The sequence below is a fragment of the Etheostoma cragini genome, chromosome 24, assembly GCF_013103735.1.
Source record: "Etheostoma cragini isolate CJK2018 chromosome 24, CSU_Ecrag_1.0, whole genome shotgun sequence".
NCBI lineage: Eukaryota > Metazoa > Chordata > Actinopteri > Perciformes > Percidae > Etheostoma > Etheostoma cragini.
This window is the reverse complement of record NC_048430.1, coordinates 11499862-11518296: the sequence shown is the minus strand read 5'-3', so window position 1 is coordinate 11518296 and position 18435 is coordinate 11499862. Positions and strand designations below refer to the sequence as shown.

General features: G+C 42.2%; 2 protein-coding genes across 4 annotated transcripts in view; both read left to right on the top strand.

Annotated features, from left to right (window-relative positions):
- Window positions 1-4487: 4487 nt before the first annotated feature.
- LOC117939517 (leucine-rich repeat-containing protein 3B) lies at window positions 4488-8136 on the top strand. Its single transcript, XM_034864940.1, has 2 exons — window positions 4488-4875; window positions 6833-8136. Exon 2 carries the CDS (start codon window positions 6847-6849, stop codon window positions 7912-7914), a length of 1068 nt encoding a protein of 355 aa, XP_034720831.1. The 5' UTR covers window positions 4488-4875; window positions 6833-6846; the 3' UTR covers window positions 7915-8136.
- Window positions 8137-9434: 1298 nt separating this feature from the next.
- The window catches only part of LOC117939467 (major facilitator superfamily domain-containing protein 6-A-like), a 14956-nt gene continuing 5955 nt past the window's right edge, over window positions 9435-18435 (top strand). For 2 of the 3 annotated variants that reach the window (XM_034864838.1, XM_034864840.1), the window contains exons 1-3: window positions 9435-9684; window positions 11630-13202; window positions 16941-17038. In XM_034864838.1, the coding sequence (XP_034720729.1) occupies window positions 11632-13202; window positions 16941-17038 (1669 nt within the window). In that variant the 5' untranslated portion in view covers window positions 9435-9684; window positions 11630-11631. The remainder of the gene's footprint in view (window positions 9685-11629; window positions 13203-16940; window positions 17039-18435) is intronic. The other variant, XM_034864839.1, reaches the window with a different exon arrangement.

The window sequence follows — 18435 nt, the reverse complement described above, 5'->3', positions numbered from 1 at the left end:
TCAAGCTCAGAGACTTGAGACTTGGACTCTAGCTCAGGGACTTGAGACTAGGACTCTAGCTCAGGGACTTGAGACTTGGACTCTAGCTCAGAGACTAAATACTTGGACGTGAGCTCAGAGATTTGAGACTCGGACTCGAGCTCAGAGACCTGATACTCGGACTCGAGCTCAGAGACTTGAGACTTGGACTCTGGCTCAGAGACCCGGGCTTTGGACTCTACCTCAGAAACTAGAGACTTGGACTCTACCTCAGAGACTAGAGACTTGGACTCTAGCTCAGGGACTTGTGAGCATCTCTTGTAGTAGTTTTACTAATTGTAGTTGTTGATTAAAGAAATGAGTTGAAGTGTTGACAGTGATGATGGAGATGAAGACACTCTGACGGTGATGAAGACGATGAAGACACTGACGGTAGTGATGAAAATGAAGACACGCTGGACGACAGCGCTGACGCCGATGATGCTTATTCAAAGCAATTGGTTCACACTTGGTGAGGAGTCCTAGTTTTCCCCAGTGTTTACTGTCATTAATGAGCCAAAGTGTCCATCAGTGTCTTCCAAAGCCCCTCAAACATACTCAGTTCATTGTCACAGAGGACAGTGGGACATTAAACAAGCTGGAATGTAAGAATTTGTACCTTTTGGTAAAATGGCTTAAATCGAGTAGTAGATTATCAAAATAGTTGTTGAATAATTTAGTAGTTGATGACTCATCAATTAATCTGTTTGCAGCGCTGAAGCCCATCCAGGTCTGTCACATCTGAGGACCTGATTGAAGACACGCCAACGGCAGGGACAATCTGTTCCAGGTGATCTCGGTCACTGTCACATTCACTGACACCTCCATCTATATGTTGTTGTTTCAAGTCCATCCGTCACACACACACACACACACACACACACACACACAAACAAACAAACACGCATGTACGCACACACACAACTACACACACAAAAGCACGCAAACACACACGCACACCTACAAACGCACAACTACACAACCACCCTTGCATGCACGCACGCATGCACACAATAACACAGGCTGACACACACACACACACCTTCACATACAAACACCTGCACACACAAACATTTACACACATACACACACACCTACACATGCACACCTACATAAGTGCACATACACACATTCACACACACACCTACATACACACACTCACACCTACACATACACACAAAAACACACACCTGCACACACAGAAACATTTACGCACATACACACACACACACACACACACACACCTTCACATACAAACACCTGCACACACAAACACTTACACACATACACACACACCTACACACCTAAAGAGAGGAAGATGTGCATTAAAGAGACGATCAAAGAAAACTACTGACAGGATAAAAAACTAAAATACTAGAAGATAGAGGAGCTAATACCAAGGGGGAAGTTGGAAAGAAGAAAATGTGGAAAGAGAGAGATATAACCAACCTTTGTCTCTTTTGGTTAAAGACAGCGTTGTCCCGCCCCCTGCTGGCTACTTCGAAGACAACACTCAAGTGAGACACCCCGATCCTTTATTAAAAAGGGAACCCGGATTATAAGTACTCTGGCTGGTTTTAGATCAGACTCCACATACAGATAAGATTTAATGGATTAAAATATATTAAGACAAATCATAGAAGAAGAAGAAGTTAGTTGATTGGCACAAAAGTCCTCTAAAATCTTATATGTAATGTTTTTCTTTGTCAAAGTGAAATGTCTTCCTGGAAGAATTTCCGCTGAGCTACATTTCAATCAGGAGAGACAAGTTGCAGATATGCGAAAAAAGTACATTTATTAGGATAACAGCTGAATTGATTTAGGAGAGCACTGATTAATAGTTTGGGCTTCCTGAAAGAATTTATGCTGTATTCTAAGAACAAATTGATAAGCAAACCCTGAGTTCAACTGTAATGTTGCATCAGCAGAACGTGGACATAATCCCTGTATGGTCCACAGGGATTAGCGGGTAGTAGCGCCTTCATTTCATGTGTTCACTGTCCCACTGTAATCCTGCTACCCCAGACCATATGTGTGTACTCTTCAGTGTTGGGAAAGTTTACTTTCTACATCAACTAGTTTGTAGTTTTATTTAATTGTGAGTTTAAGTTCCAAAAATGAACTAGTTCATAGTTCTTATCGAACCCTCGGCCCGTATACAACCTATAATTGCCACTGAGTATAATGTAAGTCTTAGCTACTGCTTGTGTTGGAGGAGGGGATTAACTAACCAAAACTAGCAAACACACTGCAAAACGGAAGGCTATTTGTTTCCCCGTTATCATTTGATATGCTAAGCTAAGCTAACCGCCGGCTGGCTATACCTCATTTTTAGCGGACAAACAATCATTCTTCTCAAGGAAGTAAATCAGCATGTATCCAAAAGGGTTAAAAGACTAAATTATCTGCAGCGCCGTATCATAAAATATGAATAATTTGCTACAGAGAGTTAGTTTTACATTAACACTAAAAAGGGAGCAGCATAAATATCATTATTGCACATATTAAATGGCGGCATATACAATTTATTGCACCTAAAAAAATTGTGTTATTGCACATTTATAAATAAATACTGTTATTGCAGTGTCATAGTTCACAGGAGGCTCCTTGCAGGGGGGTATTTAGGGGGTCAATTTGAGTTCAAGAGTATGATGTATGTGGGAAGAAGCTGTCGCAGAATGAAGTGAACTTATAAATAAACATAACTTATATCTTGAACACATTTACAGCTTTAGGCGGAATTATGAGTCAGCTAAAAGCTTATTTCCTTTTCGTTTTTGTTACCGTGGTCCTGGCTTTGCGCTGTGATTCCTCGGTCAACGGAGGTGGATGGACGGCGGCCGCGGGTAGTTGTTAATCCGGTCCGGAGATTTGGACGGTATTAGTGTAATCTTTCTCTCTGTGACCAACAGGTTTGCTCCTCATCACTATCTATCCCATACACCCCCGCTTCATCCAACACAAGAGAATAAATAATGTCATTTGGGCTGATGTCTGTCACTTAGAATATTAATCTGAGCCAGTCAGTGGCAAAACAAGCACTTTGGTGGATGGAAATTAAGGATGCACAATCGCCCAATAACTTACATTGTAGCTTGTTTCTTCACTGTCAACTGCTGCGATCTTGCTTTACACTGGACCAATGTCAAAGATTGTTATTAAAACATAGGAGTGTGAAAAATAAAGACGTGATTAATTGTGATTTTTGACTGTTGGCTTTTTCATGTCTGCAGCTTTAAACGTATGGAGCTTATGGCTAACGTTAACAAAATGTTCATGATTTCTATAAAACAACAGCCCGAAACGTGTGAGGTTTTGAACGATACAGGAGAAGATTAAAATTGGATTTAATATCAATTTACATTAAATTATGTTCACTGCAATGCAGGAAATGGATGTGTTTGACGCTTCACATTTTGCTGTATTGCCCACTGTAGATTGCTGAGTCAGCGTTACCGGGAGGTCATGGAGTATCAGAATATACAGAATATCATTCATTTACAAAACGAGACTAAATTACGGATGCATCACTGCATATTTTCGGCCGATATTAGACCTTTCCCGGACTAATGGTATATGGCATTTATAAATAATATATATATATATTTTTTTTTTAAACATTAATTTATCAGAATCACTTATAATGACAAATAAATTATTCTGGTAAATGAATATTTTAAAAATAAAATAACGGCCAACCATGTTATGAGTGTTGGCGTTGCATAGTCTGTCCCCCAGAGGACGCTCTACAACGTCCCTGTTAGTGATGACGTTGCATAGTCTGTCCACCAGAGGACGCTCTACAATGTCCCTGTTAGTGATGGTGTTGCATAGTCTGTCCACCAAAGGCCACCTTACAACGTCCCTGTTAGTGATGGCGTTGCATAGTCTGTCCACCGGAGGACGCTCTACAACGTCCCTGTTAGTGATGACGTTGCATAGTCTGTCCACCAGAGGACGCTCTACAATGTCCCTGTTAGATAATGGCGTTGCATAGTCTGTCCACCAGAGGACGCTCTACAACGTCCCTGTTAGTGATGGCGTTGCCTAGTCTGTCCCCCAGAGGACGCTCTACAACATCCCTGTTAGTGATGGCGTTGCATAGTCTGTCCACCAGAGGACGCTCTACAACGTCCCTGTTAGTGATGGCGTTGCATAGTCTGTCCACCTGACTACTCTGTTTTTATTGTGTTTTTGTTCAAAGGACTTTAAGTTTCATATTTTAAGTTTATATTTTTATGCATTTTATTGATCAGAACTGTTCTGTTATGACAATAAAAAATGTATTGTCATTTACTTTAGTGAGATCTCATAAATAACTATATGACAATAATTTCCATTCTTCCTGCAATGGCCCTGCCCCAGGATCAGCCATAGCTACAGCAGATACCTTCTAAAATAGAATTAGACAGCAATAAAAAACAGTTTCAGAAACATCACAAAGTTACCGTAGTCACTTTAAAAGATCTGGATCAAAAGAATTCTTACACCCAGTTCTCTTGTGATTAAATACAAATCTATAAATAGTTCAACACCACCTCTGCCTGCAATCTATCAAATCTGTTCAGACCGATTAATTCTCAGCCGTGTGGCCCAGTTTGGCTTCAATCTCTTAAAGCTTGTCTCTGTCCTTTGACCCCCCTCCCACAAACCTCCCCGGCGCTGCCTGGTGAATAATTGACACGCTCTCCCTCCCCTCTCCCCTCTCATCTTTCTGTGTCTCTTTCCATCACTCTGTCTCTTTGTGCTGTGGATCCTCCGGGCCGTGACAACCTCCCCTCCCTCGTCTTCATCTTGCCCAGTTTCCACCTGTCGCCCGGCTGCGTGTTGACAACTGCCAGCAGGTGAAAACAGACGGTAAGACCTTAAGCATTATAACCAGACGGTGTCTGTCACTGTCACAGAGAAATGTAACTCTTTTTAAAATTGTATTTCGTCTCTCTTTATCATACTTTATCGTCTCTTTATTCAGTTCTTATCTCAAATGTTTTTCTTGTTGTATGCTTATAGGATTTCAAACTTCCCCATATGCATTTTTAATGTGCTGCTTCTGTCAGACTGGAAGTATGAATATGTTTATATTTACAGTATGTGTGTGTGTGTGTGTGTGTGTGTGTGTGTGTGTCTGTGCATGTATGTGTGTATGTATGTATGTACTGTAAATATATACATATACCGTATGTATATATGTACAGTATGTATACAGTGTATGTATGTATGTATGTATGTATGTGTGTGTGTGTGTGTTTCAGTTAACTACAGGATCTGAATTGCCCTTTGGGGATAAATAAAGTATCTGTATCTATTTAAAAAAAAATCCTTATCCCATCTACTGTATCTGTTCCTTCATTTACTACAATTACGGTCTGATTATTTTTGAGATATTGTAAGACATAAAAGGGATCAGTAATACAAACTTTTGTCGGGGACTCTTTGCCAGAGCAAGGAGAGGGAGAGAAGAGATAAAAGATAAAAATGTATTAATAGCTTTTAGTTTAGTTGGCTTTCTTAACGGTATAAAACACAGGCCTCACAAACAATACAACATGCTTCAACCTGTTTGCATTTAAAAGCATTAGCACGCCTGGCTGAGTTAAGACTAAAACAGGCCCATGGTCTTCTCCTTGCTCTGAGTGTCTAAAGAAACACATCTTCATCTTCATTGCTTCATCTTCTGGCGGACTTTATTGTTCCAGAGTCTTTTTCAAGGGTATTCTTACATAAAAAAGGAACTGGTTCCTGAAACCAGTTCTTTTTCACAATACTCAATGACACTTTACAGTAAAACCATGGTAGGTACAATAAAAGTAGGTGAAGCAAAACTACAACAGCCCCCGGGTAGGATGCTTGGTCCTAAGTGGCGGGGAGGGGAGGTTACAGGGGGGGATTGTGGCCGTGGAGCATGTCTGGGGCAGTAGGAAGGTGCCATGGTTATGGAGGGCTTTGTGAATAACAAGGAGGAATTTAAAATGGATGCGTTGGGTAACGGGGAGCCAGTGGAGATTCTGGAGTTCGGGAGTGATGTGGTCAAGGGAGTGGGCGTGGTTGGGTAAGTTTTGGATGTATTGAAGTTTCTTTAAGGCTTTTGCAGTAGTCGATGCAGTAGTTAATTCTGAAAGTTATGAAGGCGTGTATCAGAGTTTCGGTGGTAGAGCATTAGAGTGATGGGCGGAGACGGGCAATGTTTTTTAGGTGGAAATAGACAGAACTGGGGGTGTGGTTGATGTGAAGATGACTCAAAGGCTGCGAGGATGGAGACAGGGTGGAGTTGTTGATGGAGGGACTGAAGTTGAGGGTGTTTTGGGTGAAGGATTTGGGGTCGAAGATGATCATATCAGATTTATTGTAGTTGAGTTGGAGGAAGTTAGTTTGCGTTCAGGTGAATATCGGTGAGGCAGGCGGTGAACGAGAAAACTATGGTGATGGATGTGGTGGAACAGTATATCTGGACATCATCGGCGTTGCAGTGGAAGTGGGAACCATGTTTGCAAATGGTATTTTTAGAGTTTCAGGATGTAGAGGATGAAAATTAGAAGACCAAGCATCGATCCATGGGGGACGCCTTGTGACAGAGGGGCAACGGAAGAGGTGCAGTTGTTTTATGAGACAACACAATGTGTAAATAATGTAAAAATGTTTTTTGTCTTTTGATTCTGCATTGGGATTTGGGAGCTGGGAAACTTTGTACTTCATTGTTTGTGTTTTGGAGGCTTTAGGCAACTATATCTAGCAAGTTAATATTTCTGCTGTCATCTTGAAGCACTAACCGCAGTTTAAACTAACACACCCAAACCACATATCTCATTGTTTTCAGAGAGCTTTGGTGCCATGAAGGAGTTCCTGTTCCTCGTCCTGGCGGTGACGGAGGCGACCTCCAGGTCTCGCAGCAGCTGGTGTGAGCTGGGCTGCGACTGTCGAGGCGATCTGAAGTTCACAATCTGCTCCAGGGCGCACTTCGCCCAGCTGCCCGCCAGATTCCCCCCCAACACTGAGCTCCTGGACCTGTCCGATAACCATATCTCCGGCATCCCCGAACGCTCCTTTGCCAAAACCCGCAAGCTTCGAGTCCTGCTGTTGCAGAACAACAACATCAGCGTGGTGGAAGACGCCGCCTTCTCCCACATGGAGTTCCTTCAGAAACTGGACCTGAGCTGGAACCACATCTCAGTCCTGACAGAAGGTTTCTCCGCCGGTCTGGCTTTCCTGAAGGAGCTGCAGCTCTCCCACAACCGCCTGACCAGCCTGGACAGCCGCAGCTTCCTTCACCTGGACGCCCTCCAACGATTAAACCTGACCGCCAACAGCATCCACACCATCCAGGTGCGGTCGTTCTCCACTATGAGTAGGCTGCGGCAGCTCCACCTCCCTGACAACCGACTGACGTCGCTGCGAAGCGGGGCGTTCTCCATGTTGCGCTCCCTAGAGGTCCTCAACCTGGCCGGGAACCGGATCAGCGAGACAGAGACCGGCGTCTTCAAGCCGCTCACCAGCGTGACGGTGCTCAACCTGGCCTACAACCACATGTCCACCGTCGACTTCAAGGTGTTCCTCGGCATCCACGCGTACAGCGCCCACATCCTGCTGGAGGGGAACCCGTGGAACTGCGACTGCGACCTGCAGAGGGTTTTCCGGAAGCTGCGGAGCATCCAGAGGCTCTTCCTGGACGACTACTACAACCTGACCTGTGAGGAGCCGGCGGTCCTCAGGGACTACCGGCTTATGGACGTGGACACGGGGCTGTGCCTCGCCGAGACGGTCACCGTGCTTGTCATCACCTTCACTGTGGTGATAACGGTGCTGGCCGCCATGCTGATGGGCGAGAGGAAGAGGAAGAAACAGAACAGGAGGAAGCACTGGACACAGCAGGGAGCGCTATCTGACGAGTCGGACAACTGATTCTTCTTTCTTTTGTTTTCATCTCAGATATATGAACGAAACGCAGTGGTTTTTTTACATGCATTATTTGCTGGCACAGTTAGATAAGATTAAACTGGAGAAATATTCCCAGGCAGCTGTTGTCCAGCGGTGGAATGTAACTAAGTACATTTACTCAAGTACTGTACTTAAGTACAAATGTAGAGGTACTTGTACTTTAATCAAGTCTTTTGCTTCATGCCACTTTCTACTTCCACTACATTCATCTGACAGCTTTAGTTACTAGTTACTTTACACATTGACATTTCTGCACACAAAACACATGTAGTTTATTAGATCTGATATTTAATTATAAAGTAACCTAGCAACAATATAACGGCCTCCAGGTCCAGCTGAGATGATGAGACCATTAAACACACAGCTGGTTTTAATCCTTTACCCTTTCTACAATGGGAGGAGAGGTCTTTATTATCTTTTACTACATTTTCCCTATGATACTTATGTATCATAACCTATGTACTGAAGTTACATTTTCAATGCAGGACTTTTACTTCTTACAGAGTATTATTACAGTGCGGTGTTAGTGCTTTTACTGAAGTAAAGGATCTGAATACTTCTTCCCCCGCTGCCTGCTGTTCCCTCAGCGTCGTTGCTTCCTTTAAATCCTCACAGGAACATCTGCACGTCTACAAAGAGATTTCAGATTGTACAGTTAATTCTGTCGGATTTCCAATCTGTCTCACACCAACAAAGCCTGCAAAGCTTTATTTTTTTAAACAGCATAGAGGGTATTTATTCTATAACATCTATACTCAGAATACTTTTTCCCACACAAAAATGTAACCGGTATATTAACAGAAAGGGTTTATTTTACTCTATTAAAGGTTTGAATTGTAAATATTGTATGTATGTGAGAGAATAGGGTGCATTTACAGTTTTTACTGTTCCTGATATGACTCCAAGTTTGGAAAACATTAAATGGGATGTTGTGACATTTTATTGACTAAAACTTTATGTGCGCCTACATTTGACAACACAGGAAATCCACATCAACTGGTTCCATGTTACATTGAAGTGTACAGCACCACCTTCAGGTAAAACAAATGTGTTGCTTTGAAATCATTTGATTTTGGTTTGAAATGTATTGATATGTATTTTTATGTTGCTGTTATATTCATATATATATATATATATATATATATATATATATATATATATATATATATATAATGTCATCTACAACTTTGGGATTTGGAAACTGATTTATGTATGATTTATATATGCTGATAATGTGTTGGATTCATGTTAAGACATCTAGTAGATGTAGAAGATCTGTGGATAAAGTAGGCTTTAGTTAGTAAAATACACTAACTCATTATTAGGAGAGAGGTTCTCATCATTTTGAGATACTAACTCATAATGACTTAACTTCTTTTTTATTTATCACATTGGCGGAAATGAGTTTTCATAGTTCAGCTCTTGACTTTTATTTTGAAGGCGCGGGCCGGAAGTTGTAACAGTTTAGCAAGGCGCGTGAATTGACTGTTGTGCTGTAGCTAGGGGCAGGTGCCAGAGGAGCTGCTGCTGTCCTCAACACAAAGAGAATAGAGCCGGACAAACGCTTCAAATTCTTATTTAAATAAAACCATGAACACATTACGGTCAATTCAAACATTATCCGCTAAATTAAAATAATACTCATGACTGGTTTGGCGTGAAATGTCCGAGTCGGACAAAGGAGAGACATTCAACAGAAACTGCGCAGTTTAATGGGAGCCGTGACCTGAGCAGGTAAGAAAATGATGCTAATTATGTTAAAGTTGGTGTTTTTTTATTTGAAGTAGTTTTTAAAAATGTGTTTAAAGACTTTATTTGAGGTCTCAAGCGGCGAAACAAAAAGGCACTCGAGCTATTCCTAGCCCGTTTAACAGGGTTTATTTTTATTTTTTAAACTGGTAGCGCCATTTTGGCAATTTACTTCAATTCCTACGTTTAAATGTATTGTATTCGGCTTGTTTTTCGGCTAAAATGAGCTCGCTTTGATGAAAATACAAAGTACTTCCGCATAGGACAGTCAGTGACAGTCTGTGACGGACAGGCGGTTTTCAAAACGGGGTCCGGGGGCTTCAAGCGGTCGTTGCAGGCTCACCAAACCGGAAATAACTTCACTGATGTTCTAGGAGAATCTCTATTCATCTCTTTTACTTTGATTAGCAGTTCAAATATCCCCAAGACATAGTCCTGGGACTTAAATACACTTCAGATTTGTATAACCCTTAATTTTATTAATGTACACTCACAAAAAAATGATTTCACTGCTTTTTGTTTCACTCAAATTCCAGAAGGTAAACATAACTTTTCTACTTTGGTTATAACAATATTAAAAGAGGAATCTTTCTAGTATAATATTTTTAAATATGGGTTGCATTGCACCCAAAAAAAGTGTTAAGACTTTTCCAACATGATCTTATGCTTTTATAATTTTAATTTATTAATTTATTTGACAGAAACAATGTACATTATTTAACATTGCTTTAAATACGCCATGAATGAAATTAGCCAAAAGGCTGTTTTTCATACTTAAAATTGTCTACCTAAAAAAAAAAAAAAAAAAAAAAAAAAACAATAAGAAGATGACAGTTAACAATAAAAATATTCCCATTTTTTTTAATTGTCTCTTTTAATGAAGGTATACACAGTCTATTAAGTCTAAATGAGCATATGAACATGACATTAATAAGGTTTAATATTACACTGTTGTATGACCATTTGGTCCAATGGTCTTCAGGCTTTTTTAAAAAGTTTTTGTTTGCAATTTTTCCATCGTTCTAGTAACCAATTTTTTTTTTTAAATGCTACAAATTTAATAAACCACCCAAAATCAATGAATGTAGGAAACTGATCACTTTTGATGAGCTTTAAATTGAACCAGTTTGGCTGAAAGAAACCCAAATTTCTGAAATAGAAACTTTGCAAATGGGTCATATTTGACCCAAGGACGACGGGGCGGTTAAAGTACATTTACTCTGTTTTCTGCAGCACTTCTGAATTTGTTCTCTCATCCCCAGCTACATACTTTGTAGCAAGCGCAGTGTATTTCTTTTTTTCTGGAATTGTCTTTCAATATACATTTTGGGGGATTCGTAATCCAAAGGTAGACTATGAAAACTCAAGACCGCTGTTGAGGTTTGCCAAAGTTTACGGAATATGGTGCCACCTCTTTGTTGTTTTGACAAAGTTTTTTTTTTTAAGCTTTCTCCGAAATGTTTTCTCACTTTTCTTTGTTGACTTGTTTTGGACATTTTTATTGTTTTTTCCCTACATTTCTGTCCCTTTTTTCAGTTTTTCATTCTTTAGTTTCCTTCAAATGCTATAAAACTTTAAAAAAGACAACATCCAAATTCAATAAAAATAGGGAACTGATCAGTTATTCAACTTTTGAGGAGCGTTGTATGGAACATCCATGTTATTTTTTAAATTTTTTTTTGAATTTTATTGAACATTAACCCAAATTTCTGATTTAGAATTTTTTTGAAAATGGGTCAAATATGACCCCGGGGATAACAAGAGGGTTAAATTAGATATTTAATGCTATATCCACAGTAGAGAACTCCATTATCATGCTTGGCGTGCTGCCAAACCTCATTTGGGTTTCACCCAGCAGACAGAATACACTCAGCATCATTTGGTTACTGAATGTCGGCCCCGCTCTCACCCTCATTTCCTTATCTCCCAGATATGCCAGCTGACGACAAGGTTGCCATCCTGACGGACGACGAGGAGGAGCAGAAGAGGAAGTATGTGTTGGCCGAGCCGTTCGACGCGGCGCCGTCGGGGCAGCCGGCAGGTGTCTCCGCGGATAAGCCACCAGAAGCCGTGGACACGCCGCCCGGGCAGCCGGATGCCCCGCAGCCCGCCTCCATAGACTGCTGCGAGAGGATGTGCCTCCGCATCAACAGCCACCTCCTCATCTCCAAGATCTTCTACCTCTTCTTCTACGCCGCGTACGGCTCGCTGCACCCGCTACTCGCCCTGTACTACAAGCAGCTCGGCATGTCGGCCAGCCGCAGCGGGCTGCTCGTCGGCATCCGCTACTTCATCGAGTTCTGCAGCGCCCCCTTCTGGGGGGTGGTGGCCGACCGCTTCAAGAAGGGCAAGATGGTGCTGCTGTTTTCCGTCCTGTGCTGGCTGGTGTTCAACTGCGGCATCGGCTTCGTTAAACCGGCGGAGATGATGTGCGTGGTCATAGGCGCCGACCTTCCTCCGACGGTCGTGGCGGCCGAGACGACGACCCTCCCACACGACAACTTCACGCAGACGAGCAACTCCACCAACCGCACCAGACGTCGCCGGAGCTTTCTAGAGCTCAGCGGGTTTCCTCAGATCCTGGACTCGCATTTCAGCGTGCTCCAGAGGCACGAGCGAAGCACAGTATCCAACGCAACATCCGCACCCTTGGAGCCGGCCAACACCACCCAGCTTGCGCCAAACGCCACACTCCCCACTACCACCACCACCACCACCACCACCACCACCACCACCACCTCCACCACCACCACGACCCCCCCAGCTTCGACTTCAGCCGAGAAGCACCAGATCGTCTACAACAAGGACCAGGTGGAGAGCATCTTCCTGCTCATTCTGCTCGTCATCATCGTCGGCGAGTTCTTCAGCGCGCCGGCCGTCACCATCGTGGACACCGTCACCCTGCAGTACCTCGGCAGGGCGCGCGACCGCTACGGCCTGCAGAGGATGTGGGGCTCGCTGGGCTGGGGTCTTGCCATGCTGCTGGTGGGCATCTGGATCGACCACACCCACATCATCGTGCCGATTGACGGCGTGGGCTGCGTCGTGCCCGACTTCCGTCTCCACAACTACCAGATCGCCTTCATTGTATTCGGCGTGCTGATGGGTGTCGCGTTCGTCGTCGCCACTCAGTTTTACTTTGATAACGGCGGCGACTACAGCCAGGAGCTTCCAGAGGGGGCGGCCGAGGACGGGAGCAGCCCGAGAGCGTTACCGGAGACCGAGTCCGACTGCTCGGGCCAGACGCCCCCGGACGCTGCTCCGGAGTTCCACTACAGTGACCTGCTGAAGCTGCTCTGCAGCGTGCGCTACAGCTCGGTGCTGTTCGTCGCCTGGTTCATGGGCTTCGGCTACGGCTTCGTCTTCAGCTTCCTGTACTGGCATCTGGAGGACCTGCACGGGACCACCACGCTGTTTGGGGTCTGCTCGGTCCTGAGCCACATCTCGGAGCTCGTCGCCTACTTCACCAGCCACAAGTTCATCGAGCTGGTCGGACACGTCAGGTGAGACAAAGTGAGAGGTACAAACAAATCAGAGTAATACCCGGTACGGCACCAGAGATGTGGTATTCTACTGTTAGCAAGTGCAGGTAGTAGTACTCCACTTGGACCACGTACAACCATGCACACAAATACTCTCTCATACACACACACACACACAAACACAAACACACACACACACAAACACACACACACACACACACACACACACACACACACATCTGGGCGGTTACATTATGGTTAGCTTATTCGTTATGGAAATAAAACGTAAACCATAGTTATTGATTCTTCTGTCAGTTTATAAAATGCAGTGGTGGAATGTAACAGAGTACATTTACTCCAGTATTGTACTTAAGTACAAATGTTGAGGTACTTAACTTGAGTCTTTTCTTTTCATGCCACTTTCTACTTCTACTCCGCTACATCTCAGAGAGAAATATTCACCTTTTCCCCCATTCATCTGACAGCTTTAGTTACTTTACACATTCAGATTTCTGCACACTAAACACATGTAGTTTATAAAATCTGACGTTATATTATGAAGTAACCTAGCAACAATATAACGGTACACTGGGAGGAGACTTCTTCACTTTTAATACTTTAACCACATTATCCTGATGATACATACACACTTTTACTGGAGTAACATCTTCAGTGCACTGGACAATGGGCTTTTAATTCAGTATTTTTAAATGTGGTATTTGTACGTTTACAACATCTTTCGTCTAATAAAAAAGCCATCACAAGTTCCCAAGTGATGTCTTTTAAATGTCCAAAAATATTCACTTTACAACAAAATAAAACTGAGAAAAGCAGCTAATTGTCCCATTTGAGAAACTGGAATCATCGAACGTGTGACACTTGTTTGATAAAAGTCTTAATGAATATTGGATATGGATATTGCGTCATTTTGACCAACTGCATTTTCACTCAACAATTTAGACATTTCAAACTGGAAAACACTTTCCTATACCTCCAAAAAGGCTGAACATGTATACAACATTAATGTGCATTTAAATACACATATAGCAGACTCTTTTTGTAGATATAATGTGATTTACTATGACGCTGCTAACATACAAATACAACAAAATACGAAATGTATAAAAGTAATATTTTTCAGTTTTTCAGTAGAAAAAGAAACACTTCTAATGAGAAGCTGAGTTATTTTAAAGAGCCAAAGACTCCCTCACAACAGGTAGTGTTTTAGTGCTCATTTTTGCTCAGTTTTCATATTAATAAACGTCCGTTACATTCAAGCCGTTGGCAAATGACTTGCTACAAAGCTAAAAGACGTGTGTGCGATCACGGAAGGCTTGTATCATGTGGCCCACAGTGTTGGTGTCGTTACTTAGAATTCCTCATGGGCGCGACAGAAACTACGCGCTGTAGCTTTAAACTAGGGCTGCACGATATGGCGAAAATACGCGATAACAATGTTGAATATGACGATAATGATATAACTTGCAAGAAATAAATAGATATTAAAGTGTTTTATGGAGATATTTAATAATAGGTTTAGATTTTAGACTGAGCGGGTGAATCCACCCTCCGCCCTGCAGCATCAGCGGAGAGGGAATGTGTGGAGACAAAGTGGCCTTTGATGCTCGGAGGTCTTCTGTCCCTGCTGCCTGCGGGGTCGGACCTCGCGGGCAGGAGGGACATTCGAGAGCGCGGTGTTAGATTTCAGCTCCGTCTGCGTCCGGAAACACACACACACACACACACAGCGTCCCTGCTGTTGACTAAAAACGCCTCCTGAGTCAACAGAAAGGTGGAGGTGGAGGTGAAGGGTAGGGAGGTTTTTAAATGGACTGTAATTCATTTATTACTAACTAAATGCACCTGCTTCTTCTGCTGGTGGGGAATTCTATGAACATCATTTTAATCTCATATGAAAGGATCGTGCTAGGCTGTGATTCTTAAGATAAAAAGACAAAAAAATAATTTTGTGTTTTCATTCCTATCCTTGTAAATTTCCAAATTGGAATTATTTATGTGTCAGCCCCGTCTCTCTGTGTAACGTCCAGTTTTTCCTGCGTGTCTCTATGACGTGTAACGTTAGACAACCAATCACAGACATTAGTCCATCTTGCTAGATGCACGCTGCGTGCTGATTGGCTCACTGATGCAGATGAGATTTACTCTGTAGGGATAGAAATTAAGCGTTGAATGGCATTTTTTAGTACTCGATGCTTTGGAGGCCTATACCCATCATTTAGGTTGTGTTTTCCTGTGTGTTATCTTCTTGTACGTCCGCTTGTGTTTACGGAGCAATTACTAGGGTGGGTGGGTGGGTAGGGGGGGGGGGGCACTGTGTTTTCTTTGTGTTGTTCAGTCTTCAGAGGATGTGACGCTCTGCAAACACACTTCCTGCTTTACTGGAAAGTCTGAGCCAGAGCCAAAACTGTAAACGGGCTGCAGGCTTTTTCAGCATCTCACACGGGTGGTCGTCCACCCGCTTCTAGGTTAGTGAGTCACCTGTCTCATCTGTGTGTGTGTGTGTGCTCTGAGAACCGTCTTGGATGAACAAACACTGGGGTAATCCTGTCTGCTGCTGAACAAAGGACAGTATGAGGACGTGTCAGACCCGTTTGACTCGTCTGTTTGTCCTGGTGAGAGCAAAGACTTTCAACCAATCAGAAAAGGTCTTGAAACTGTAACTGTAACTGTGAGAACACAAATAACACTTTAAGACTTTTTCTACAGTACACAAAAACTCCTACTCCTTACTATAGATGGCAACTATTTTGACCAATTTTTTGTGTTTGAGACAATCAAAAGTAGCTTTGTAATAATAATCCAAATTTGGATCGCAATTTTGATTTTGTTGCAAAACAGATGTAATTGAGAAAAATTATTTGACACATTACGTTTACTCTTCTTTTGTCTTGTCCTGCTATTTCAACATTTGAATATATCTTTTATATGCTTTGAGATTTGAAGGCGAATTTAAAAAGTTCAACAGGAAAACGATGAAGGGAACAGTTCAAGGTGTAGTGACTGTGGATTTGTTTCACTGTTTATTTAGGTTGAATAAATGCAACATCTTTCCAAAAGTCAATGAATCATTGTGTGGACATGAAATTCAGTTAGGCCTGCACGATTAATTGTTACAAGACCTCAATCTCGATTGACCCTGTTAACAATTTTAATTTTTTTATTTCATTTTTACCCAGATTCTCTTATTTTTACAAGCCGACTGCATCACAAACGCTCCTCCTTTCTTCTGTGAGTTTTAAACATAGGCTGTATAAAATAGGTTTTAAAGCGCTTCTCTTCATTGAAACCTCCTATGATTATGCGCAATGTGCCAAAAAATCGACGTTCGGTGCTGCCAATTTGTCTTGTTACTTTTACTCCAGTACTGCACTTGTGTCCAAATGTTGAGGTACTTCTACTTTCCTTTTGTATTTTCTTTTCATGCCACTTTCTACTTTTTACTCCACTACATTTATCTGACAGCTTTAGTTACTAGTTACTTTGCACATTAAGATTTTCAGCACACAACACATTTATTATAAAGTAACCTTCTTTACTTTTAATACTTTAACTACGTTTTCCTGATGATACTTACACACCTTTACTGAAGTAACATTTTCAATGCAGGACTTTTTTAACAGAGTATTATCAGTGTGGTATTGGTACTTCTACTAAATCTTTCTCCCACCACTGACTGTAGGTAGGGTTTTACATGAAGTCCAAGAAGTTAGGTATTTACCACTTCTTTTTTCCTTCAAGGGTACTGTACATCGGCCTGGCCTGCAACACTGCTCGCTACCTGTACATCTCCTACCTGAAGAACGCCTGGACCGTCCTGCCCATGGAGGTCCTTCAAGGTAACGTTTCTCTTCGCCCTGCAGGGAGCGCGAGGAAGCCGGGAACAGGAAGTGGCTGTGTTTGTCCAACAGGACGCTTACCAAACGGCCTTTTTCCTCCGACAGTTCAGCCTTCGTTTTACTATTATCAACAGTCATAAACAGTAACACCACGGTCTCTCCCAGCTCTCCCGAAACACCATCTGACGCCTGAACAGTAGTGCAAGATTAGGTAACTAAGTACATTTACTCCAGAACTGTACTTAAGTATAATGTTGAGGTACTTGGACTTTACTTGAGTCTTTTCTTTTCATGCCACTTACTACTTCTACTCCACTACATCTCAGAGAAATATTCTACTTTAGTTACTCCACTACATCCATCTGACAGCTGTAGTTACTATTTACTTTACACGTTAAGATTCCTGCACACAAAACACATGTAGCTTATAAAATCTGATGTTTTATTAAAAAGTAACCTAGCAACAATATAACAGCCTACAAGTCCAGCTGAGATGATGAGACCATTAAACACACAGCTGGTTGGATCCTTTACTCTTTCTACAATGGGAGGAGAGTTATATATTAAGTAATTTTACTTTTAATACTTTAAAGCAACACTGGAGAACTTTTCCCTCTTCGGTCCTCCTACAGGTTGGAAGTGGCATTGTCACCGCTACCCGATCTGGCAGACATGCATACTGCAATTAAAGCAAGGGGGTAAGCCTCTCCTCTCTAAGCGTAGCTCCCATGGCGCCATTTTAATGCTACGAAACCATCACATGCCGTTAGCATCCCGTTGACTCCCATTCATTTTTGACAATTAATAACTTTACATCTGAAGCGTTTAAAGACTCTATTGGTCCATTGTTTATTTCTAAAGAAACACGACAATGTATATATTGCTCCATTACCTTATCCCTCACATTAATGCGCCGTAGCAGACGTTTTTGTAAAAATATGATAACGATTGCGTCATAACCCCGCAACTTACCGTCACATAGTTGACAAGTCACTGTATTGTCAGGAGAAGCACGCAGACAGTTTGGACTTCCATCAGCTGTTTAGGTTTAATTACTAGTTAGCAGTAATTACCCTGTGCCTATGTTACTGTTAACTAGCATGTTAGTTAGCAGTAATTAGCCTGTGCCTATGTTAATGTTAACTAGCATGTTAGTTAGCAGTAATTAGCCTGTGCCTATGTTAATGTTAACTAGCATGTTAGTTAGCAGTAATTAGCCTTTGCCTATGTTAATGTTAACTAGCATGTTAGTTAGCAGTAATTAGCCTGTGCCTATGTTAATGTTAACTTGGATGTTAGTTAGCAGTAATTAGCCTTTACCTATGTTAATGTTAACTAGCATGTTAGTTAGCAGTAATTAGCCTGTGCCTATGTTAATGTTAACTTGGATGTTAGTT